The sequence below is a fragment of the Coregonus lavaretus genome, assembly GCF_964263955.1.
Source record: "Coregonus lavaretus genome assembly, chromosome: 12".
Classification (NCBI taxonomy): domain Eukaryota; kingdom Metazoa; phylum Chordata; class Actinopteri; order Salmoniformes; family Salmonidae; genus Coregonus; species Coregonus lavaretus.
In genome coordinates, this window is record NC_139999.1 from 59331875 (window position 1) to 59358172 (window position 26298).

General features: G+C 41.3%; 1 protein-coding gene across 1 annotated transcript; it reads left to right on the top strand.

Annotated features, from left to right (window-relative positions):
• The first annotated feature begins 520 nt into the window (after positions 1-520).
• Positions 521-11687, top strand: LOC311138441 (protein FAM83C-like). The gene is made up of 4 exons (XM_084173122.1): positions 521-1278; positions 2406-2573; positions 5704-5828; positions 9812-11687. The coding sequence occupies exons 1-4, from the start codon at positions 766-768 to the stop codon at positions 10794-10796; spliced, it is 1791 nt and encodes a 596-aa protein (XP_084029248.1). The 5' UTR covers positions 521-765; the 3' UTR covers positions 10797-11687.
• The last annotated feature ends 14611 nt before the right edge of the window (positions 11688-26298 follow it).

Consider the following 26298-nt stretch of genomic DNA (forward strand, 5'->3'; position numbering starts at 1 on the left):
GTAGGTACTAGGCACACTGGTTTGTTTCAAGAACTGCAACGCTGCCGGGTTTTTCACGCTCAACAGTTTCCCTTGTGTATCAAAAATGGTCCATCACCCAAAGGGCATCCAGCCAACTTGACACAACTTTGGGAAGCTTTGGAGTCAACATGGGCCAGCATCCCTGTGGAATGCTTTCAACACCTTGTAGATTCCATGCCCCGACGAATTGAGGCTGTTCTGAGGGCAAAAGGGGGTGTGTGCAACTCAATATTAGGAAAGTGTTCCTAATGTTTGGTATACTCAGTGTGTTTTGCTGAAGGGAGGGCCATCCATTTTCATTTCAGAGGTCCGATGTTCTCCATGTAACCCTTATTATAAATAATGTTCACTCTCTTACAATTTTTCTCTATTGAGGTGGACATTTTTTGCTAAAGCCCTCCCTTAAACGCGCTACCACGAGAGACGCCAGGGACAGGTTTGCAATTTCATATCATGTGAGCGAGAGGTGGAGCCAGTTCATGTTGGATACCCCCGCATCAGGTAAATACAGGTGAGCAAGAGGTGGTGTTCTTCTGAACAGAACAACAATAAGAAAAGCCCCCGTGGGAATAGAGTCGCAGTCATGATCGGCAACTAGAGAAGTCAAGTCCATTTCAGCATAGGCTGTTTTCATAAAGAAACTACTTGTCTTTTTTTGTTTTTAGATTTTAAATCTGCTATGTGAGAGTATTGTAGAGCACGAGAGGACACTGCCACCTGTTACCTTTGTGCTGCACAGGCAGAATGATAAACTCCGACGTGCTACGGCCGACACAGAACTCCGGGCGCAAAGCGCTTGGTAAGCTCGCCAGCAGGTTGGAAGAAGTGAAGAACCCATGGCGAAAAGGGTCGACGCTCGAACTCAGCCACAATGAGGCGGCCAGGTTGGCAACAGACGCTCTGCTGGAGTATGGGGAGAAGGAATACAGACAAGTTCTGACAGAGGAAAAGGAATTAAACTTTCTCTCACCGCTTGAGATTCGTTATATTACCGAGAATGTAGCCAAAAACTGTAGCTCTGATAACAACAGCTCAAATGGCACTGACAGGGACATTGGAGAGGGGGATACGGTGTCGGAGCTTACCTCCGGGACCTATTTCCCAATGATGTCCGACGAGGAGCCACCTATTCTGGAACTAGGATGGCCAGAAAACCCCCAACGATACGGACCCTCAGAAACACAGATCTATTTCCAACGGGACAAGACTCACAATTTGAAAGACCTCATTCGGTCATTAATAAATAAAGCAAAAAATGTAAGTCATTGAATTATATAAAAAAATATGCCCATTATTATTTTATTTTAAACCATTTAAAAGGCCAATGACTAATATGGTCCCTAAAAGGCACGGGTTATTTTTCTACCTCTCCTGTGGCATTGTTAGGGCTATGGCCTATTTTGCTAACAAACAGTTGAACTATTTGATGTCATGTCTAAACATGTCCATGTATGCATGTTTTACATGTAGTCACTAGTCACATTAATTGACCTCCATTTATTTAAAAGGTAATGGGGGGCCATACAAGCCTTTTTAAGTTTTGTTTTGGAGCAAGAGGCATCACCATACAGACAGTAGCCAATAGGCCTAGGCTATTATTTGGTTTGTTTCTTTGTAGCCTGTTTTATGTGTGTGTCATGTTCATTTGAAGAAAATGTAGCCTAGTGAGAGAGCAGTAAGTTTTACAACAGTCTTTACAGAGGCATACAGGACTCCAGCTCATGTTTGCCTTGGCAAAAAGCCATGCAGGCCTGTGTTAGATAAGATTGTTAAAATGTTCTATGAATACCCTCTTCATAATGCATTATAAGCACATTTATAATGCCTAATGAGCACGCTCTGCATAATGCATTATTATAATGCACAGCATAGGTGCTACTAACGGCTCTTAATCATCTATGACTATAAGGCCTTATGAAGCAAAGTGTTATAATGCCCTATATGTTAAGCTCATTAGGAGAGCATTATATTGTGCTCATCAAGGGGTATATTACTATTTTTTTCAATAGGCTAAAAAGGGAGTATCTTCGCATTCTCCTGCACACCCTCTATTACACCTAGCGGTCAAAATTTCCCAATGAGCTATTGAAAAAGGTGTCATTGATCCTAGCCAAAATGGTGCTTTTGATGATCTTAGCACCAATAGCACCATTTTACAAAGTAAATATAAATGTACTTAGTGAATAAAGGTGATTCTGATTTTAAAAAATTATGATAGTTTTAATTATCGTTCATACCTGGCTGGTACATGTAAACATACAAAATACAGATGTGATGAACAACATAATTATTATAGGCCTATAAATAAAATTAACAAACTGAAAATAACCCTGTTGTCAGAAAATTTCATTTCTGTATTGATAAACTTTTCCTTGTGCATGCAGGTCATAGCTTTGGTCATGGACCTCTTCACAGATGTTGATCTGCTATGTGACTTGATGGAGGCCTCGAACAAACGCAAGGTCCCTGTGTACATTCTCCTGGATGATAAGAATCTCAACTACTTTGCTGACATGTGTGCAGCCCTGGACATCCTGAACTCTCAGCTGGGTGTAAGTCATGGTGGAAGGGTGTGACGTGGTGGATCATGGGTTCACCTGGTTGGCTTACAGCAAGGGTGTCAAACTCATTCCATGGAGGGCCTAGTGTCTGCAGGTTTTAGTTTTTTCCTTTCAGTTAAGGCCTAGACAACCAGGTGTGGGTAGTTCCTTCCCAATTAGGGACCTTGATTCATCAATCAGGTACAAGGCAGGAGCGAAAACCCGCAGACACTCGGGCCTCCGTGGAATGAGTTTGACACGTGTGGCTTACACTGTAAGAATGCACAGTTAACGACAGTAAATGTGTTTTACAGCACACTGTAAGACTTTTCTGTAATTTCTGTTTACATAATTTATTATTGTGCATTGTGGGAAAATGTTGTGGGTGGGGAAAGAGTCTCTGGCTCATTAACATATTTGAAAACATGCCTTGTAAAAGGCTATATTTTTTGCACCCGTGAGTGAGAATGCTCTACCCCCACAGAATACAGTAATATACTGTATTTTAGGAATTCTACAAACCTTGTACTGAAAATATACAGTAATTTGCTGGCCAATTGCTGCCAGTAATTAACTGTAATTCAGAATACAATACCATACCACATTTTTAGAGCACCAAAAAGCTTTTGAACACTAGTGGGTGCATGGTATTGTTGTTTATGACTCATTAACATATTTTGAGGTGTGTCTTGTAAGAGGCTATATTTGTTGCACCCGTTAGTAAGAATGCTGTACGAATTTAACTGATATGTGGAAGTGGTTCCTGAACAATTTAATTTATGTAGGGGACAGATCAGAATGGCAGCAAGTCTCAAACCATTAATGGTTGAGTGGCTAGCCATGTCCTTTTGATCTGTTTTGCCCTGTAGTCACTGTCAGTTTAGAAGTCTTTGTTAAGGTCTAAAGTGCAAGTGATATAAAACACCAAATATCAGTTGGTATGCTGTAATATATAATTGCATATTCACTATGAGCAATTGCTGAATAGTTTTTTAATACAATTCAACAATAAAGTACCGTATTGCTGTTTTGCTGTATATTTAATGCAGCATACTGTAAATCGCTGGCTCATTAACATATATTTTAAGGCGTGCCTTGTAAGTGGATATATTCGTTACACTCGTTAGTGAGAGTCCTGTACCAATTTAAGTGATATGTGGTAGTAGTTCTCTAGCAATTAAATATATATAGGGGACATATCAGAGTGGCAGTGGGTCTTAAACCTTTAATGGTTGAATATTTAAGTAAGTCCAGGTTTGGAAGCCATTCTTTAGGCCTATAGAAGTGCAAGTGATATAAAATATATAGTATTCATTAATATGCTGTAATATACAAATGCCTAGCAGCCAGCTTTCTTGCTCCAAACCCTTATAATTACAGTAAAATACTGTAAAATATAACTTTCTTACAGTTTATTAGTCCGTTTTACAGTATTGGACTGTGTTTCTTTGCTTTGACATTATAGTTATTTACAGTAAGCTGTCATTAAGTTTCTGTGAACAGTAATAAAGGGAAATATATATTTTTAAAGGAAATGTATATGTATGTGTATATATGTATGTAAATATGTATGTATGTGTATGTATGTATGTGTGTATGTATGTGTAAAAAAATAAGTTACTGTGAACATCTCAGAAATGTATTGGCACTATCCAGAGATAGTTATAGATATATCATAATATATGTTGTTGTAATTAGAATTATTTTGAAGAACAACTTAACTACATGAATATTTTCACTAACGGTTACAGAAACCTTTTACTTGCATTGACTGTGATATATGTTTTTTTGTATCAATCTTGGTTGAACGCACCGACTGTAAGTTGCTTAGGACAAGAGTGCCCGCTAAATGACCAAAATGTAAATGTGTAAATGTAAAAATGAAAACTTGCAAAGAACACTGGGTAGATGTCACTTGGGTAATTGATGTCATATGTAGTAATTGTAATTGGTGCTGTACATTTGATTACAGTATCTGACTTGGTACTGTAAATTAGATTAACGTAAAATTTTTGGTACTGTCAAATTGATTATAGTAGCTGTACTGTAAAATAAATTACAGTAATTTACTGGCCAATTTGCTGTCAGTAAGTTACTGTACATTTTACAGATTTGTTTTTACACTGTACAGAAATGTTCCTGAGGGAGTTGATGGATGGATTGCTGAATAGAATGTACTGTGTATTTCTCTCTCTCTCTCTCTCTCTCTCTCTCTCTCTCTCTCTCTCTCTCTCTCTCTCTCTCTCTCTCTCTCTCTCTCTCTCTCTCTCTCTCTCTCTCTCTCTCTCTCTCTCTCTCTCTCTCTCTCTCTCTCTCTCTCTCTCTCTCTCTCTCCCCCTCACTGTCTCCATCTCTCTCTCTAGCCCCATTTATACCTGGTTCTAACTTGTCCTGATCTTGTCCAAATTCTGATTGTTCCCATATTTTTAAACAGGTTTAGACATCAAAAGACACATTGTGATCTGATTGTGATCAGATCATCCTGCCTACCTCCGGAGGTAGTCAGACACGCATTGAGTCTGGATATCTTACAAGTGTAGACAGATCTGGACAGAGAAACCATTTGAATCATCATGATTCTGCCCTCTAAAATCACTGACAGGTGGCACCATTGATTGATTACATCAATATGTGTCTTACAATAAATAAATCATATTTTGAAAGAATAGCTGTAAAATAATTTGCATAAAGGAAGGGACCAGTCACAGTGCAGACACAGTTGATGGATAATAGACACATTTTAATACCATGTGTAGACACATTTCTGGAAATGTGGGCCCAATCAGAATGTAGACAAGATCAGGACAAAGGACCCATATTAGCACCAGGTATAAACAGGACTTCTATCTGTATGTCTGCCTCTCTTTCTCTTTCATTTTGTGTGTGTGCATGCATTCAATTTACAATGTGCAGTATGGAAACTGTGTGAAAACTGAGACAACTACAAGAGACAAACATACAGTACATCATAATAGACTTAAAGACATGATAGATTTAAAGATTAAAATGAATCTAGTGTAATTTAGTGTTTGCCACATTTACATAATTTCACATAGACAGACTTTGTTACACCAATAAGATATTGTTAATCTTATTGGTGTTATTATTTCCACTAAATCATACATTTTCATTGCCTTTCCAGAACATGAGAATACGCAGTGTGTGTGGAGATACGTACTGCACTAAAAGTGGAAAAAAGTTCACCGGGCAGGTCCAGGAAAAGTTTATGATTATAGACTGTGAGGAAGTCATTGCTGGGTCATACAGGTAAGTACTCTTGTGTCTTGGGAAAATACATACCATTTAGTTATCTATTCATTTACAGTAAATGTAAAGCAATATTGTAGACCCCAGGAAGAGTAGCTGCTGCTTCAGCAACAGCTAATTGGGATCCTAATAAAATACAAAATAAAGATAAGCTGGAACTGAGAATTCGTATATTGTATGGTACGCTGCTTCAGCTAAATGCTAGCCCTGCTCTGGACATTGTCTATCCACCAATATTGGGTGACACTCTGAATTACTTAGTACGGTGACTCAGGCAAACACAATTTTCATTTTAGTCATTAGGTAAACATCCCATTCCTAAGTGCTTTGTGCTGTCCTGCACTTGAGCCTTGGTACCTTGTACCGGCTTCCAGAAGCCAATAGGTCAAACTCTTCGGAGAGTGGATGGGACAGGTCCTCTAGGATGAAGGTCACCTTGTGCTGCAAGTGTTTGTCATGTAAGGCAAGGCTGGGTAGCTATGATCCCATTAAATAGAGAGCAGACTTTGATGGTTGTCTGTAAGCAGTTTTTACTGATAAATGGTTTAATAAAGAAAACGTTATCATGACGGCATCCGGGGACATTTTGTAATTTTCCACTATTTAACCGTTATAACAGCTAAATAACCACTGCATTTATCGCAAATTTATCTTTGATGTAGATTCAATGTCTCCCAACGCTAGTAGCCTACAGTGCTTTTCTTTTAAGACTGATAGAATTGGAAGCATTTGAAACAAGCCAAGAACACTTGAGCAAGAATTGTAATTACAGTTAAATGCTCAATAGCAAGTAATGTAAGGAGGTGTTACAAAATATGTCTCAGTAAGTGTGTCTTAACAATTGAAGAACTTACTCTAACATGCACCCACACACTACATTGTAGTGCCAACAGTTGAACAAACGTGGTTTTGAGAACACTCAGGCGTATTATGGACTTTGTGTAGACTAAAGGAAGGTGTGTAGAGGAAGTACAGATGATTCTGTACTTTGCCTCCTTGGCCTTACACTTTTTCTATGTCTCACTTCACTTTATGGGGAATATGCAGCTTTGTAGGTTTATATTCTGTCTCTATGTTCAGACAGAAAGTCAGAAGTGTCAGCTGTTTGCTCAGGTGATGATGTTTCATTACTGGGTAAGGACCAGGTAGGATGGGCTACAAGGGTTTAACAGTGGTCCTCTGTAGCTCAATTGGTAGAGCATGGTGCTTGTAACGCCAGGGTAGTGGGTTTGATCCCCGGTACCACCCATACGTAAAAATGTATGCACACATGACTGTAAGTTGCTTTGGATAAAAGTGTCCGCTAAATGGCATATTATTATTATTATTATTAACTTGTGGGTGAGAACGCAAGCAATTATGTTTGTACGCATGTGCCAAGCCCTCCGTCAATGCAAAAGCATTTACCTGTAGAGTTTACTGGAAATATACAGTAATGGAAAAAAGTATTTGATCCCCTGCTGATTTTGTACGTTTGCCCACTGACAAAGAAATGATCAGTCTATCATTTTAATGGTAGGTTTATTTGAACAGTGAGAGACAGAATAACAACAAAAAAATCTAGAAAAACGCATGTCACAAATGTTATAAATTGATTTGCATTTTAATGAGGGAAATAAGTATTTGACCCCCTCTCAATCAGAAAGATTTCTGGCTCCCAGGTGTCTTTTATACAGGTAACGAGCTGAGATTAGGAGCACACTCTTAAAGGGAGTGCTCCTAATCTCAGTTTGTTACCTGTATAAAAGACACCTGTCCACAGAAGCAATCAATCAATCAGATTCCAAACTCTCCACCATGGCCAAGACCAAACAGCTCTCCAAGGATGTCAGGGACAAGATTGTAGACCTACACAAGGCTGGAATGGGCTACAAGCCATCGCCAAGCAGCTTGGTGAGAAGGTGACAACAGTTGGTGCGATTATTCGCAAATGGAAGAAACACAAAATAACTGTCAATCTCCCTCGGCCTGGGGCTCCATGCAAGATCTCACCTCGTGGAGTTGCAATGATCATGAGAACGGTGAAGAATCAGCCCAGAACTACACGGGAGGATCTTGTCAATGATCTCAAGGCAGCTGGGACCATAGTCACCAAGAAAACAATTGGTAACACACAAAGCCGTGAAGGACTGAAATCCTGCAGCCCCCGCAAGGTCCCCCTGCTCAAGAAAGCACATATACAGGGCCGTCTGAAGTTTGCCGATGAACATCTGAATGATTCAGAGGAGAACTGGGTGAAAGTGTTGTGGTCAGATGAGACCAAAATTGAGCTCTTTGGCATCAACTCAACTCGCCGTGTTTGGAGGAGGAGGAATGCTGCCTATGACCCCGAGAACACCATCCCCACCGTCAAACATGGAGGTGGAAACATTATGCTTTCGGGGTGTTTTTCTGCTAAGGGGACAGGACAACTTCACCGCATCAAAGGGACAATGGACGGGGCCATATACCGTCAAATCTTGGGTGAGAACCTCCTTCCCTCAGCCAGGGCATTGAAAATGGGTCGTGGATGGGTATTCCACTATGACAATGACCCAAAACACACGGCCAAGGCAACAAAGGAGTGGATAAAGAAGAAGCACATTAAGGTCCTGGAGTGGCCTAGCCAGTCTCCAGACCTTAATCCCATAGAAAAGCTGTGGAGGGAGCTGAAGGTTCGAGTTGACAAACATCAGCCTCGAAACCTTAAGATCTGCAAAGAGGAGTGGGACAAAATCTCTCCTGAGATGTGTGCAAACCTAGTGGCCAACTACAAGAAACATCTGACCTCTGTGATTGCCAACAAGTGTTTTGCCACCAAGTACTAAGTCATGTTTTGCAGAGGGGTCAAATACTTATTTCCCTCATTAAAATGCAAATCAATTTATAACATTTTTGACATGTGTTTTTCTGGATTTTGTTGTTGTTATTCTGTCTCTCACTGTTCAAATAAACCTACCATTAAAATTATAGACTGATCATTTCTTTGTCAGTGGGCAAATGTACAAAATCAGCAGGGGATCAAATACTTTTTTCCCTCACTGTATCTGTAGTTCCATGTTATGTTCATCTTGAAATTCAAACAAAATGCCTTACATTTGGAAGTGGTTCTGTCCGTAGTCTGCTGTTTGTTCATATGTGCTAAACTTTCTTTAGAAATTATGAACTCAAAGGCAAGTTGGCATGTTTGACTATCAGGCTTTACAACAATTAAAGTGAAATAAATAGGTACTTCAAACATCTCTTATATGACACTACAAAAACAGTTGCTCACATACAGAGGAACACTGGGAAGCTGTGTACCCAAGTTGTTCTTCTGGTTCAATATTCAAATGTAATTCAAAGTAAGCCTGTTCATATTTGTTTGGTTGTTTAAAAACACCCTAAAAAACTGTTGATAACACAGATATTATAATACACTATTATAATACAGGTATAACACATTATGGTTTTGACTTGTCAAAAGTATCTATGAACTACTTATAATGTGTACATTTCATCTAAGATTCATGTTATAATGAATCAGTCATTTTTAGCCTGTTGGAAATTGCAATATAGAATGACATAAGATAAGTTGATTTATGAAACTTTATAAGGCCTCATAATGCTTAAAACAAATAATGTATTATAACTATACGCCCTTAAGTAAAGTGTGGTCAAACTGTCTCATATTGCTTGCTGCATGTCGTCTAAAGCTGATAGAAAGATATGTTGGTTTTTCACCAGAATAAGTTACTATTTGCACAGGATGTACTTACATATATTTTCCCTGTAGGTTTTGTAAATAGTGCGCAATCCATTCATAAGTTTAAACGTTTTTGTGCAGTACAGGTAAATTGTTTTTAAGTAAAACATTACTGAGTAGGGATGTACTGACGGAATATTGAGCCCATTGTGTACTGCGTACATTTGTGTACTGTGTACATTTGTGTACATACTGTACATGTACTGTACTGTAATTGTTGAAGACGTCATTGTTTTCCATCATGTTCCTTTTCCTGTAGTTTCAGCTGGCTCTCGGCGCAGGTCCACAGCAACTTGGTGATGCACTTCTCTGGGCGGATCACCGACAGCTTCGACCGAGAATTCCGCTGCCTGTACGCTGACTCTCAGATCATTGACTGTTTCCATAACCCCGATGAGGAGGGTCTCCCCTACTACCCCTACCCTTTTATGGCGCCCAACATGGGGCTAGACTTCTTCCCCGAGAGGGCACAGGATAGGGAGAGGGTTCTGAGTTCGGAGAACTCCAGCAGCCAATCCAGTAGCAGCATGTCCAGCGTCAAGGCAGCACCCAACATGACAAATACGGTTTACAAGGTCACTCAAGGTCAAGACAAGAAAGAGCCCAGCAACTTTCACCTGAGCCCTGAGAGGAGAGGAGGGGCACTAACTCCCACCCCTCAGAATCAGACCACCCAAGGCACGAGAGGCTACCACAATTGGACCAATCACAGCCCAGTTTCAGAGCGCCCTTCCTCTGGGATCGGCCATTCGGTCGGGATAGAGTGGTCCAAGTCCAGCCCCATGGAGTTCCTCCGACCAAACATTGGCAGAACCACGTCCAAGTTTCAGGCTCTAGGTTTGTACAACCACAAGTCAAGCCTATTCAACAGTAGCCCCAAGACACAGTCTCCAGTGCTGGACAACAAACTCTCTGCCAAGCAGAGGACTCCCTCTAACCCCCTCCTCAATAAGCTCACTGACTTCTTCCTCACCCCAACCAAGAAGGACAACCTCCCCCAAACCGAGAAGGACACCTACGTCTTCAAGAGGTCTCCTCCTCACAGCACAGTCTTTGGGGTGCCAGATCTCTCCCAGACAGAGCCGGAGACCAAGCAGATTCCCCCGCATCCGCCCCCCATGATAAACCGGCAGGACCAGAAACGCATGACCTTAGGCCACAGCAAACTGGACCTGGTCAACCACTACAACAAGATGAAGTCCAAGCAGGTGTACAGCAGGTTTGAGTTAAAGAATAACAACTGAGGCTCCGCTGGGGAAGTGCTTTTACGACAAGGTGAAAAAGCTGTCGATGTGCCCTTGAGCAAGGCACTTAACCCTCATTTGCTCCGGGGGGGGGGGCGTGCGTACTACTATGGCTGACCCTGTAAAACTATGGCTGACCAGGTGTATGTGACAATAAAACCTTTATTTTTATTTTTATATAGCATGTGCCTGATTTAGCCTGTCTACACTGGGTTGTAGTGATAGCTTTTTAGCATTTGTATGTAGACATTGAAGCAGTGCCGGCCCAGCCAATAAGCGACATAAGCGGCCGCTTTTTTATTTATAAATATGTTTAGGAGCTCAGTCGGGTCTCAACTTACTGTTGAGAGTTAGATTAGTAGCATACTGAAGGTGCAATTTAGAAATGTGGTATGGAGAACGGAGCAATGCGCAATTTCTCCTCTCTTTCCCTTTTCATCGGTCTGCAATGAATTGCTTTGGTCTGCAGTAACAGTGCATTTCCACATAACACAATGGGGGCGATGACACATTATTATTTTTCAATGGAGGGAAGTGAAGTGGGCGGGGACCGTTGGGCAATGCAAGCATGGGTGAGGGAGTGCAAACAGGTTGGGGAAAGCTGAACTTTATGCAAATACTCCGCAATATCGCAATGCTATTGACCAATCGAAGCTCACTATAGCTTCCAGCCACTACTGGATTGGCTGTTGAGACCTAGCACCACCTAGCCTGCTTGCTAGCTTTCTGAGGGTGGAAATGCACTGTAACAGTTAAGCAGTGCGCACTATGCACTCTCTCTTGCTCTTTGTGGTGTTTGCTGAGGAGAGGTAGCTATATTCACGTGCGCTCCAATGTATAAATGTTTTGAAAGTTTAAAATGAGTAAAAGTTAATAAACATGTTGTTGTGTAACTATTGGTGATGAGATAATATTGTGTAAACATAATTTTATACCAAGTGATGCAATTTTAGCTAGGCTAACGTAGCACAAAAGCTAGCCCAGTATCTGGATCTTCCTCTTTTCCTTTTCAACTGCAGTTTCAGATGAACTCAGTGAGTCAGTGTTCAGCCTAGTGAAAAAGTAGCTAGTGCCCTTAATGGAGGTGCCAACGCCAAAGAGGAGAAAAGTACAGGAGGACATAAGATTTTACTGTATTTGGGAATGCAGAGGACTATAAGTAAATGAATGAATGGCTACATAGCTAGCTAGCTTACTACACTCTACAATTAATAATATGTAGTCAGCTAGCTAGCTATACATATTGCCAGCCAGTAAATAAATAATTAAGGTAATAAAAGCAGAATCTAATTCATGTTAATAAGCTAACCCCATCATTGTTAAGGCCAACCGTTTTTGTTATATGATAATGGTATTTGGACATATGATTATGGCAGGGGTCAAAGACAGGCAATACAGAGAGTGAGAGTGAGAGAGTACCGAGATGTAGGGAGAGGACGAACACGTCATCAAGTGAGAATTTGAGTTATAAGGCACTATCCAGTTCAACTGCTCATCTTTGCTGACTGTAGCCCAAGTGTTATAACAAAATAGTTGTTGCCTACATTTTGATTTCATTTGGTTGTCATGGTAGGGATCAGAGATAGTCAGTAGAGAGAGCGAGAAAGAGAGAGCACTGCCCGTGTTGAGGCAGTGAGAGGACGAACAGGTCATCAGGTGAGAATTTGGATGTATTTTCCCTTCAAAATTCACCAGAAACAACCATTTCACAGCTTAAAGTAAGTAAGGCATAGGGCTGTTGTAATATCTGTCAGTCCGAGTAGAAATAAGGTTTCGTTTGTGACTGGATCGTGTGGATCTGCTACTGACATGGCTTCTCGTCTGAGGCAGCCATTTGCTGTTTTCCTGGGATTTTGCAAGCTTCTGAGCAAAGGATCTGCATAGGTGTGTGCAGCAGGACTCCAAGGTCTCCAAGCCCAGGTCATTGCATGCAGTCATAGGAGATGTAGCTGGGGCCCATGATGATTTTGGTTGCACGCCATTGGATCTTCTCAAGTTGTGTTGGTGGGCTGTGAGACCTGGTTGCCATACCGGGGCGGCGTTCTCGAGCACTGGACGGACAAAGCAGGTGTAGACTGTCAGAAGGTCTTCAGAGGGAGGTAGAAGTAGCGAAGATGATTCATCATGAAGAGCCTTCTGTTTGTACCCTTTGGTGGTAATGTCGGAGATGTGCATGTCCCATTTTAGGTTGGCTTGGAATGTCACACCGAGCACTTTGGCGCTGGACACCACCTCAAGTGTGGCGGAGGTGGGTCGGGATTGTGGCTGAAACAGGTATACATGACTTTGCACTTTGTTGGGTTTAGTTTAATCTTGTTTTGTTCTGACAAGTTGGTTGATGTCCTGCTGTATGGTGGAAGTATCACATATGCAGTGGGTATCATAAGTATTCACCCCCCTTGAATTGTTTTCACATTTTGTTGCGTTGCAAAATGGGATTGAAATTAATTTTATTGTGATTTTTTTGACATTGATCTACACAAAATACTCTAACATTTAAAAAAGAATAATGACAAATAAAACACTAATATACCTTGAATAGATACTGATAGTATTCACCCCCCTGAGTCAATACACATTTGGCAGCGATTACAGCTGTGTCTTCTTGGGTAAGTCTCTAGGAGATTTTCACACCTGGATTGTGCAATATTTGCCCATTATTCTTTTAAAAATTATTCAAACTCTGTCAAGGTGTTGAGGATCATGGCTAGACAGCAATTTTCAAGTCTTGCCATAGCTTTTCAAGCAGATTTAAGTCAAAACTGTCACTTGGCCTCTCAGGAACATTCACTGTCTTCTTGGTAAGCAACACTGCTGAAAGGTGAATTCCTCTCCCAGTGTCTGGTGTAAAGCAGACTGAAGCAGGTCTTCCTTTAGGATTTAGCCAGTGCTCCTTCTCATTTATTTGTATCCTGAAAAACTCCCGTCTTTGCCAATGTCAAGCATACCCATACCAGGGATGTAGCTCAGTTGGTAGAGCACAGCGTTTGCAACGCCAGGGTTGTGAGTTCGATTCCGATGGGGGGAAGTATGAAAAATAAAAAAATAATGTATGCACTCACTAACTGTAAGTCGCTCTGGATAAGAACGTCTGCTAAATGACGTAAATGTAATAATTCAGCCACCACCATGCTTGAAAATAAGGAGGCAGTTTCTCAGTGGTGTGTTGTGTTGGATTTGCCCCAAACATAAGGCTTTGCATTTAGGCCAAAAAGTTTTTTCCTTTGCCATTACTTTAGTGCCTTGTTGCACACAGGATGCATTTTTCTATATATTTGTATTCTTCTTTTCACTCTGTCATTTAGGTCATTATTGTGGCGTAACTACAATGTTGTTGATCCATCCTCAGTTTTCTCCCTTCAGAACCATTGAACTCTGTAACTATTTTAAAATCACCAATGGCCTCATGGTGACATCCCTGAGCAGTTTCCTTCCTGTCCTGCAGCTCAGTTCAGAAGGATTACTATATATTTGTTTTCTCTAGGTTGTTTAATACATCATCCACAGCATAATTATTAACTTGACCATGCTTAAAGAGATATTCAATGTCTGATTTGTTATTGTTACCATCTACCAATCACTTCTTTATGAGGCTTTCGAAAGCTCCCTGAGTTGTATACTGTTACAGGAGTGGGTCGCAGTTCCGGAGCGACCCACTAGGTGTCATCCTCCGACAACCATAGGCACCTCCTCACTCCCAGTCGGGACTAATTATATGCCTATTGGTGTCACCTGTGTCTATCTGATTCACCTGTGTATTTATGCCCTCACTTCCCTGTGTTCCCTTGCTCAGTTTTCTCTGCTAGTTCCTTGATGTCAAGCAGTACGTATCAGTGTCTGATCACGAGACGGTAGTACAGGTACTCGAGAAGTGTTCTCCCTGTGTCTTTGTGGTTTTCAGTCAGAGTTAGTATTTCGTATTGTTAGCTGTCAGCCTGTTTTGGGAGACCTATGTGCCCCTCATTTGTTTTTGTGAATAGTCTGTTGTCTTGTATCCTGGCTTTTGGGACCACCAGTAAAGATCCTTGTTTCACCATCCTTGCCTACTGCCTACTGTCTATCCTGCACCACACCTGGCTCACACCTCACACCAACCTCACATCAGCCCTGGGTCCAGAATGTCCCTCCTGGGCACCCTGGACCGCTCCTCCGACCCATAACCCTCCCAGTCCACCAGAAATAAGAGACCCTTCCCCACCCGCCGGCAGTCCAGGATCCGGTCCACCGTAAAAGCCGACTGCACCCGACGAGGCGCAACGGGGGAACAGGACGTGGAGGGGGAGCCAGGGGACAGGTGGCGACGGGCTAGAGGAGAGACACATGGAATGTGGGATACTAGCGAGCCCTCCCGTTTTCCCGGCTTCTCCGTGGCCGCAGATTCTATTATCTCTGACACAGATCAATATTGACAAAGTGATATAAGTAATATGCCTCAGTTCCTCTTAAAACCATCCACTTGTATAACAGACTGTTAAACAGTCACCCCTAGCCGGCCTCTGCCCAGTACCCTGCCCTGAGCCTTAGAGACTGCTGCCCAATGTACATAGAGTCAATGAACACTGGTCACTGTAATACTTTTTACATACTGTTTAACGCACTTTATATGTACAGTGCCTTCAGAAAGTTTTCACACCCCTTAAACTATTCCATATTTTGTAGTGTTACAGCCTGACTTAAAAATTGATTAAATGTATACTTTTTTTCTCACCAATCTACACACAGTACCCCATAATGACAAAGTGAAAACATGTTTTTAGATTTTGTAGCAAATTTATTGAAAATGAAATACAGAAATATCTAGTATTCACACTCCTGGGTCAATACATGTCAGAATCACCTTTGGCTGGACACCACCTCAAGTGTGGCGGAGGTAGGTTGGGATTGTGGCTGAAACAGGTGTACATGACTTTACACTTTGTTGGGTTTAGTTTAATCTTGTTTTGTTCTGACCAGTTGGTTGATGTCCTGCTGTATGGTGGAAGTGTCACATATACAGTGGGTATCATAAGTATTCACCCCGCTTGGATTTTTTCACATTTTGTTGCGTTGCAAAGTGGGATAGAAATTAATTTAATTGTGATTTATTTTAAATTAATCTACACAAAATACTCTAACATTAACAAAATAATAATGACAAATAAAACACTAATATACCTTGATTAGATACTGTAAGTATTCACCCCCTTCAGTCAATACACCTTTGGCAGCGATTACAGCTGTGTCTTCTTGGGTAAGTCTCTAAGAGCTTTGCACACCTGGATTGTACAATATTTGCCCATTGTTCTTTTCAAAATTCTTCAAACTTTGTCAAATTAATTGTTGATCATTGCTAGACAACCATTTTCAAATCTTCCCATAGAATTTCATGCAGATTTAAGTCAAAGCTGTAACTCGGCCACTCAGGAACATTCACTGTCTTCTTGGTAAGCAACTCTATTGTGGATTTGGCCTTGTGTTGTAGGTTATTGTCCTGCTAAAAGGTGAATTAATCTCCCAGTGTCTGGTGGAAAGCAGACTGAACCAGGTTTTCCTTTAGGATTTAGCCTCTGCTTAGCTCTATTCCTTTTCTTTTCAATCCTGAAAAACTCCTTAACAATTACAAGCAAATCAAATCTAATCTAATCATATTGTATTTGCCACATGCGCCGAATACAACAGGTGTAGACATTACCGTGAAATGCTTACTTACAGCCCTTAACCAACAATGCATTTATTTCTTAATAAAAAGTAAAATAAAACAACAACAACAAAAAAGTGTTGAGAAAAAAAGAGCAGAAGTAAAATAAAATAACAGTAGGGAGGCTATATACAGGGGGGTACCGGTGCAGAGTCAATGTGCGGGGGCACCGGCTAGTTGAGGTAGTTGAGGTAATATGTACATGTGGGTAGAGTTAAAGTGACTATGCATAAATAATTAACAGAGTAGCAGCAGCGTAAAAAGATGGGGTGGGGGTGGGGGTGGAAGGGCAGTGCAAATAGTCCGGGTAGCCATGATTAGCTGTTCAGGAGTCTTATGGCTTGGGGTAGAAGCTGTTGAGAAGCCTTTTGGACCTAGACTTGGCGCTCCGGTACCGCTTGCCGTGCGGTAGCAGAGAGAACAGTCTATGACTAGGGTGGCTGGAGTCTTTGTCAATTTTGTGGGCCTTCCTCTGACACCGCCTGGTATAGAGGTCCTGGATGGCAGGAAGCTTGGCCCCAGTGATGTACTGGGCCGTACGCACTACCCTCTGTAGTGCCTTGCGGTCGGAGGCCGAGCAGTTGCCATACCAGGCAGTGATGCAACCAGTCAGGATGCTCTCGATGGTGCAGCTGTAGAACTTTTTGAGGATCTGAGGACCCATGCCAAATCTTTTCAGTTACCCATAACATGATGCAGCCACCACTATGCTTGGAAATATGGAGAGTGGTACTCAGTAATGTGTTTTTTACCCCAAACATAATACTTTGTATTCAGGACAAAATGTTACTTTCTTTGACACATTTTTTTTTGCAGTATTACTTTAGTGCCTTGTTGCAAACATGATGCATGTTTTGGAATATTTGTATTCTGTGCAGGCTTCCTTCTTTTCACTCTGTCAATTAGGTTAGTATTGTGGTGTAACTACAATGTTGTTGATCCATCCTCATTTTTTCTCCTGTCACAGCCATTAAACTCTGTAAATGTTTTAAAGTCACCATTGATCTCATGGTGAATCCATGAACGGTTTCCTTCCTCTCCACCAACTGAGTTAGGAAGGACGCCTGTATCTTTGTAGTGACTGGGTGTATTGCTACACCATCCAAAGTGTAATTAATAACTTCACCATGCTCAAAGGGATATTCAATGTCTGTTTATTTTTTTATTTTTTTACCCATCTACCAATAGGTGCCCTTTTTTGCGAGGCACTGGAAAACCTACCTGGTCTTTGTGCTTGAATCTGTGATTGAAATTCACTGCTCGACTGAGGGACCTTACAGATAATTGTATGTGTGGGGTACAGAGATGAGGTATTTATTCAAAAATCATGTTAAACACTATTATTACACACAGAGTAACTTATTATGTGACTTGTTAAGCAAATCTTTACTCCTGAACTTATTTAGTCTTTCCATGACAAAGGGGTTGAATCCTTGTTGATGCAAGACATTTCGGCTTTCATTTTTAATTAATTTGTAAAATATTCTAAAAACATAATTCCACTTTCACAGGGTGTTGTGAGTAGGCCCGTTACAATGACGGCCTACCCCGGACGATGCTGGGCCAATTATGCGCCACTCTATGGGACTCCCGATCACGGCCTGTTGTGATACAGCCTGGGATCGAACCCGGGACTGTAGGAAGGCCTCTAGCACTGTGATGCAGTGCCTTAGACCGCTGTGCCACTCGGTCCCGGGAATAACTACTGCTATACACAACTTTTCTATTCACATTCTGTCTATACACACCATTTACATACATATATACAGTGCCTTCACACCCCTTTACTTTTTCCACATTTTGTTGAGTGTGAATAGTTATGTAAATGAATATTTATGTATTTCATTTTCTACAAACATGTTTTCACTGTCATTATGCAATATTGTGTGTAGATGGGTGAGATTGTACTGTGTATTTAAATACTGTATTCTTGACATAACTCATTCTAATATTTCTGCTACTGTACATATCATTCTTAGTACAGTACCAGTCCAAAGTTTGGACACACCTACTCATTCAAAGGTTTTTCTTTATTTTTACTATTTTCTACATTGTAGAATAATAGTGAAGACATCAAAACTATGACATAAAACATATGGAATCATGTAGTAACCAAAAAAGTGTTAAACAAATCAAAATATTGCATTCAACATGTCAATACCCCTCACAAATACCAGTAGTGATGAAGTCAATCTCTCCTCCACTTTGAGCCAAGAGAGATTGACATGCATATGATTAATGTTAGCTCTCTGTGTACATCCAAGGGCCAGCCATGCTGCCCTGTTCTGAGCCAGTTGCAATTGTCCTAAGTCCCTCTTTGTGGTACCAGACAACACGACTGAACAGTATTCCTGTCGGACCTGCCTTGTTGATAGTGCTGTTAAGAATGCAGAGCTGCGCTTTATTATGGACAGACTTCTCCCCATCCTAGCTACTGTTGTATCAATATGTTTTGACCATGACAGTTTACAATCCAGTGTTACACCTCAACTTGCTCAATTTCCACTTTATTCATTACAATATTTAGTAGAGGTGTTTAGTGAATGATTTGTCCCAAATACAATGCTTTTATTTTTTGAAATATTAAGGGCTAACTTATTCCTTGCCACCCATTCTGAAACTAACCGCAGCTCTTTGTTAAGTGTTGCAGTCATTTCAGTCGCTGTAGTAGCTGACGGGTATAGTGTTGAGTCGTCCGCATACATAGAGACACTGGTTTTACTCCAAGCCAATGGCATGTCATTAGTAAAGATGGAAAAAAGTAAGGGGCCTAAACAGCTACCCTGGGGAATTCCTGATTCTACCTGGATTTTGTTGGAGAGGCTTCCATTAAAGAACACCCTCTGTGTTCTGTTAGACAGGTAACTCTTTATCCACAATATAGCAGGTGGTGTAAAGCCATAAAACATAAGTTTTTCAAGCAACAGACTAGGATCGATAATGTCAAAAGCCGCACTAAAGTCTTTTATCATCAATTTCTCTCAGCCATTCATATGTGTAAGTGCTGTGCTTGTTAAATGTCCTTCCCTATACGCGTGCTGAAAGTCTGTTGTCAATTTGTTTACTGTAAAATAGCATTGTATATGATCAAAAGTTTACTAAGGGTTGGTAACAGGCTGATTGGTCGTCTATTTGAGGCAGTAAAAGGGGCTTTACTATTCTTGGGTAGGGGAATAACTTTTGCTTCCCTCCAGGCCTGAGGGCACACACTTTCTAGTAGGCTTAAATTGAAGCTATGGCAAATAGGAGTGGCAATATCATACGCTATTATCCTCAGTCATTTTCCCTCCAAGTTGTCAGACCCCGGTGGCTTGTCATTGTTGATAGACAACAATACTTTTTTCACCTCTTCCACACTTACTTCACGAATTGAAAATTACAATGCTTGTCTTTCATAATTTGGTCTGATATACTTGGATGTGTAGTGTCAGCGTTTGTTGCTGGCATGTCATGCCTAAATTTGCTAATCTTGCCAATGATAAAATAATTAAAGTAGTTGGCAGTATCAGTGGGTTTTGTGATGAATGAGCCATCTGATTCAATGAATGATGGAGCGGAGTTTGCCTTTTTGCCCAAAATGTCATTTAAGGTGCTCCAAAGCTTTTTACTATCATTCTTTATGTCATTTATCCTTGTTTCATGGTGTAGTTTCTTCTTCTTTTTATTAAGTTTTGTCACATGATTTTTCAATTTACAGTACGTTTGCCAATCGGTTGTACAGCCAGACTTATTTGCCATTTATTTTGCCTCATCCCTCTCTACCATACAATTTTTCAACTCCTCATCATCCATGGGGATTTAACAGTTTTTACAGTCATTTTCCTAATGGGTGCATGCTAATTAGTAACTGGGATAAGCAATTTCATAAATGTGTCAAGTGCAGCGTCTGGTTGCTCCTAATTACACACCACGGACCAACAAATATCAACATCAACATAGGAATCACTACAAAACATATTGTATGACCTCTTATACACTATATTAGGCCCAGCCTTTGGAACTTTGGTTTTCCTAGATATGGCTACTATATTGTGATCACAACATCCCATGGATTTGGATACTGCTTTCAAACACATTTCTGCAGCATTAGTAAAGATGTGATCAATACATGTTGATGATTTAATTCCTGTGCTGTTTGTAACTGTCACGGTTTCGGCCGAGGCTGCTCCTTCTCCTTGTTCGGGCAGGCTTCGGCGGTCGTCGTCTCCGGAGTACTAGCTGCCACCGTTCGTTGTTTCTGTGTTTGTTTGGTTTGGTCTGTTTTGGTACACCTGTTTCTCATTTTGTCTTGATTATGTGTCCTTTAAGTTCTCGTTGTTTCTGTCTTGTGGTTGTGTGTAGTTGTTCCTTGTCAGCTGGTGCTTCCAGTCAGCTAGTGCTCTATTTTGTATTTGATAGAGAGTCCGCACTTGTTGTGCGTGTTTGCTGTGTTTTGCATTTATACGCTGTGTGCGTTATTGTTCTCGTGCCTCCGGCTCTGGTTGTAGCCGTTCTTTTGTGGACTTTACTAAAGTATTTTTGGACTAGCATCTGTGTCCTGCATCTGATTCCTACACCACACCTACGCCCGCTCTGACAGTAACCAGGTTGCAGGTACTAGTTACAGTTTGAAGCTTTCTCTTGAGTGGGCAGCCTTATGAAAGCCAGTCAAATCGCTGTGCTCATTTCTGTGTGAAATGCGTTGTGCATCAGTTATACAACCTGAGTTTCTTGGTTGTAGACAGTTGTTACAGTTTTTACTCGATTGATCAGTTCTTATAAGTATTCATGTCATTTACGCTATTGTTCTTTGACAAAGTGCACATCTAACAAATGATCCTTCTACTAAGGTACTTTTTCATTAATATCGATATAATCCCAGTGCTGAGGATCATTTCGTACTGCAAATCTTATTCCGATGGTACAGTGTGGGACAGCATAAGACGCATTATCATCAAGACATGAGCCAACAGGTCTTAAGCCTTTTTAAATGAAATAATTATAATGCCAGATAATCATGTCCTGCTAATGACAGCAGCTCTTTTTTAGCTGTCTCTTCTGATAGCACTGTGGGGAATGCTTTCAGCAAGCACAGATAACTATTTTTGGCTTGACAGCAGTGACCTCCTGTGGTGTAATGTGTGGAAGCAGATCTTATGGATGGCAGTATTCATGGTTAATTGAGTCCTTTACAGGTCATTCCTGTCAGTGCTAATAAGCATTGGGGATATATAGCTCATGGAATGAGTGAGGTTTGACATGGGGGGAGAAATCTGTAACCTTTCTACTGTGTTCCTGCAATCTCGGACCCACTAGCCACGAGTGACCATAATGTCATCACTATTACGACAGTGAAAATCGTTTTTCAACCCCTGCCTGACAAAAACATCTGTTCCTTTGGACAATGGATTGCCTACCAGGAATGGACTGAGGTGCACACTAAGTCTGAGGTCGGTGACAAATCACATGCTATGTATGCCTCTCTCCAATCAAAGATGGACGAGTACTTCCTCACCAAGACAATGAGGCTGCACAACCACGACAAGCCATGGATGACAGCAGAGATGAAGGACCTAATCCGAGTTGAGGAACGAAATACAACGCAAGATCAGAACAGCTAGGCAGGCCTTCTACAGTGATCAAAAAACAAAATCCAGCGAAATGGCACAAGGAAGTCAAGGCTTTAGCCAACATCTCCAAGTCTGAGCCCACCTTCCACATTGAGGGGCTTAGCCCAGGTGATGGCAGAGGAACAGTCAATGAAATTAACAAATCACTAGCCTCTGTGATCCAGTCCATATCCCCCATCGACCCATCACAGCTTCCCTCCTACCTACCATCAAGACCAGCTCCAACCATCCAGCCATGGGATATGTATGAGAAGTTGGTTAAGGTGAAAACCCAAAAAGCAACCGGCCCAGACGAAATACCTGGCAGGCTCATTAAAGAGTTTGCATACGAGCTATGTGGACCCATGGCCGATATCCCAAATGCTTCTCTCTACCAAGGTGTTGTCCCAAAGGAGTGGAAAGCTGCTACTGTGGTGCCCCTCCCCAAGATGAATACACCCAGCCTTGGCGAAATCAGACCCATCTTCCATACCTACCTTCTAGGCAAGGCAGCCAAAAGGTTGCAGGTTTGAATCCCAGGGTTAATAGGGAAAATCTGTCTGGAGGGAGCCAACAACTGGAGGGTGTCCGGGGGTTGGGAAAAACATAAGACAGCAAAAAGACACATTTCAGTTTCACAGTGGATAAATAAAGGTGGATTGTTTCATTGGAGGCACTGATTGTGTAATGTGAAGTTTGTGTACCTCTATAACATTGTTTTCTATAGACAAAATCCATTACCGTCAAGATAAGCACCTAACAGATTTTTTGACTTAGCTAGTGTGACTGTATCTGAAAACATTTCAAATGGGTTACTGGCACTGAAATAGTGCCTTCATAGGTCACTTTGTTATGAGGCTGGCAATGTTTGGTGTTGCCCTGCCAAATACAGCAGCAGTGATGGCTTGTCATTTATGACTAATAAGACATTAAGGGCTCGATTAAATCCGTATCGCAGAAGATCTGTGGTACAGCGTGATTGAAATGTAAAGGTAATTTTCAATTCAGCCGACATAAGCAGCGTTTACCGTGAATGCCGTCTCCACGAATGCGGGAACATTGCCTATAAATGTCAATCTCGCCTTGGAGACGTACCCGCCTTGGAGGTAGCCAACAACAGGTTTGGAGCTAGCTTTTGAGCAGACAGTCTGTCTCCACAACTGTTACATCATTGCACACACAGAATTCATGAAATTCTAAATACAAACATTTACAGTATTACATATATGCAATTATACAATGGGTGGGTCTAATCCTGAATGCTGATTGGTTAAAACCGCATTCCAGCCGGTGTCTGTTCCACAAGTTGCCACCGGCTAAATCTATGACGTTAAAATGCCTATTTACTCTGTTCCATCTGACTGTGCAATCCACTGTCTCATCAGCCCAGCCAGGCAAGTTATAAACTTGATCTCCACGATAAAAAGCATCTAGACATGATCTCACATTTCTTTTAGACTAACATTTCGTTTTCAACAGCGGAGATTTGTATAAACCTTGCTGTCAGTCTCTCCGACATTTGCAACATTGTTTCAATATTCAAATTCGATCTCCTGCTGTCCCATAGTAATGAACGTGTCAGGAGTCGGGACGAGACAGACAGGCAGGCAGCGTTTCTCAGCCAGTCGAAATCATATAATAATATAATAATAATATGCCATTTAGCAGACGCTTTTATCCAAAGCGACTTACAGTCATGCGTGCATAATTTTTTTTTGTGTATGGGTGGTCCCGGGGATCGAACCCACTACCTTGGCGTTACAAGTGCCGTGCTCTACCAGCTGAGCTACAGAGGACCATCATGAATCAGCTGGCATCATTTTTATAGATATATACAAAAAAATGTAAATTGAACAAAGGTCAAACGAAACGCAGCTCATTTGCAGTCTTTCCAGCTTCAGTTTGAAGTGATTGTGTGACTGTAGCTGTGTTGTGGGCTAGCTCCTCTGAACAACAGTGTCCTGACGAGTGAGCACATTTTCTATGCCAGGTGATTTCGCGCCTCATTAGCTCATTGTTATGGATGTGTCCAAATAAATGTCTCTAGAAAACAGTTTAAACAAATGCAAATGCAGCTACTTAGCTGTTATTCTGGCTGCACTTTTTGACTTGACTGTAAGTTAGCCGTAGTTGGCTAGCTAGCAAGCAAGGGATAAGAACGTTGCCAGCCAGTATGGCAATGGAACATTTAGAATGAATGACTGTGTTGCGTCCATAGATACAGAACAAAAAGACTGAACGACTGGGTCTCTAGCAACCCTAGATTTTTGTCGGGACTATATATTGTGGAAGGATGAAATAGTATGAATAAATTAATCAAAATAATGTTTTTAATGAAAATATGTCAATCATTATTTGAATATGTTGGTAACTCTTTGTATTAAAGTGATAATGCCCTCGAAGCCGGTGTTTGGAGGATATATTGGCACGGTTCGTCTCGGGCCGAACAACACCTGTGCCAGTATATCCTCCAAACACCGGCTTCTCTGGTATTATCACTTAAACTTGCACACATTCACAGACAATATCAAAATCAAACTATTCAGATGATTAATGATAACACCCACACATGCACAGACACACACACACACACACCACACACACACACACACACACACACACACACACACACACACACACACACACACACACAGACAGACAGACAGACCATTCCAACAGGTACAAAGATTTAGGCCTGGATTCAATCAAAGCTTCATTGTCGACAAGCACACTGCACTTGACATTTAAAGGTACTTTTTGCTTGAGACAATATATGCAGCATTAACAGTGAATGCAATCTCAAACGTTAGGAAAATTGCCTTGTCGACACTGCAATTGTCGACAATGTGCCTTTGATTGAATCTCTGCCTTACAGTTTTTTTAATCGCTTTGGTGCTATTTTCATAAGTATGTGATGAATTAGTACAACACTCCGAACTGGTCACATTTGTAACGTAGCAAGTCTTCTATTCAAAACCTTTTATTGTGCATTCATTTTGTTTGGAGACATCTTTCCTCACACAACCATTGATCCACAATATAAATTTACTGTGAAATACCATGACAACATTGATTTAATCACCAAAACACAATTTATGGATAGGAAAGTATTTATGTATCATTAAAAAAAATAGTTTGGAGAGCCTTTGCACACAAAATAAAAATAAATCGGTGGTTTGATTCATTATGAAAATTGCCACATTCAGTTCTCTAGCCCTTTCCTGGAGTCAAATGACCAACTCGCTCTCTAGTGTCTTAATGGGTGGAACAGGGACGGCCTGTTCAATAGGGCGATATGGGCGACGCACTGCCAAACGGGAAAAGGAAGGGATTTTTTTTCTAATCAATTATATCACGGCAACAGTAGTTATCAGTGTTGTAATCTGATCTGACTGCCACTAAATGTCAAATCAGGCTAAAGTCGTGCTTCAAATGGCCCCGCCCGTTTTTGGGCGATTTCAGTCAGGTTGAAAATCGCCCAGAAGTCTCTCATAGCCTGTCATGTAAAATCTATTTTTTTCAAATTTCAAAGCTTTCAATACATTCTCTATGGGTGTCTGTGGGCTTGCACTTACGCGCTTTCGTCATACGTGACGTAACCATGAACGTAACTAAGCAAATAGCGGCTAGCAGCGTCTCTGTTGCGACCTGCAATGTGGCGTTATTTTATGTTTTTAATTTGTACACTTAGTGGCGTTATTTTATGTTTTTAATTTGTACACTTAGTTTACAAACATTCTGCCAACCATGGATTTCCAGTGGTGGGTTTTGGACTGATCTTGTTGATCGTGTACATACCCGCTACGAACGGACTAAATAATGAAAACGTTGCTGGCAGCGGAATCCAATACAGCTGGGAGACTTGGCTGGATGACAGAGTCCCGGACAGAGAAGTGGAGCCGGCCGGCTTCACCCTGGTCGGAGCGGACCTCGATCTGACAGTCACAGGGAAAATCGATCCTGGTAAGAGAGCGACTCTGTACCCCCGAGCCCCGACATTGAACTGCTTTCTGTGTCACTGCGACCTTACTATCTGCCCCGTGAGTTCCCCCAATTGTTTGTTACCGTTGTGTACTGTTGATAATCACAAGTTTACTGGAGAACTGAGACCAAGTAGAGACTTTGGACAGGGTGGATATGGTATAATAAAGGCAGTTTATTCAGAGGTAAAGATATCTGGAATCGCGTGCACGGACTCGTTCGTCAAACTCTTAGGGAGCTATCTGAAGAGAGCCCC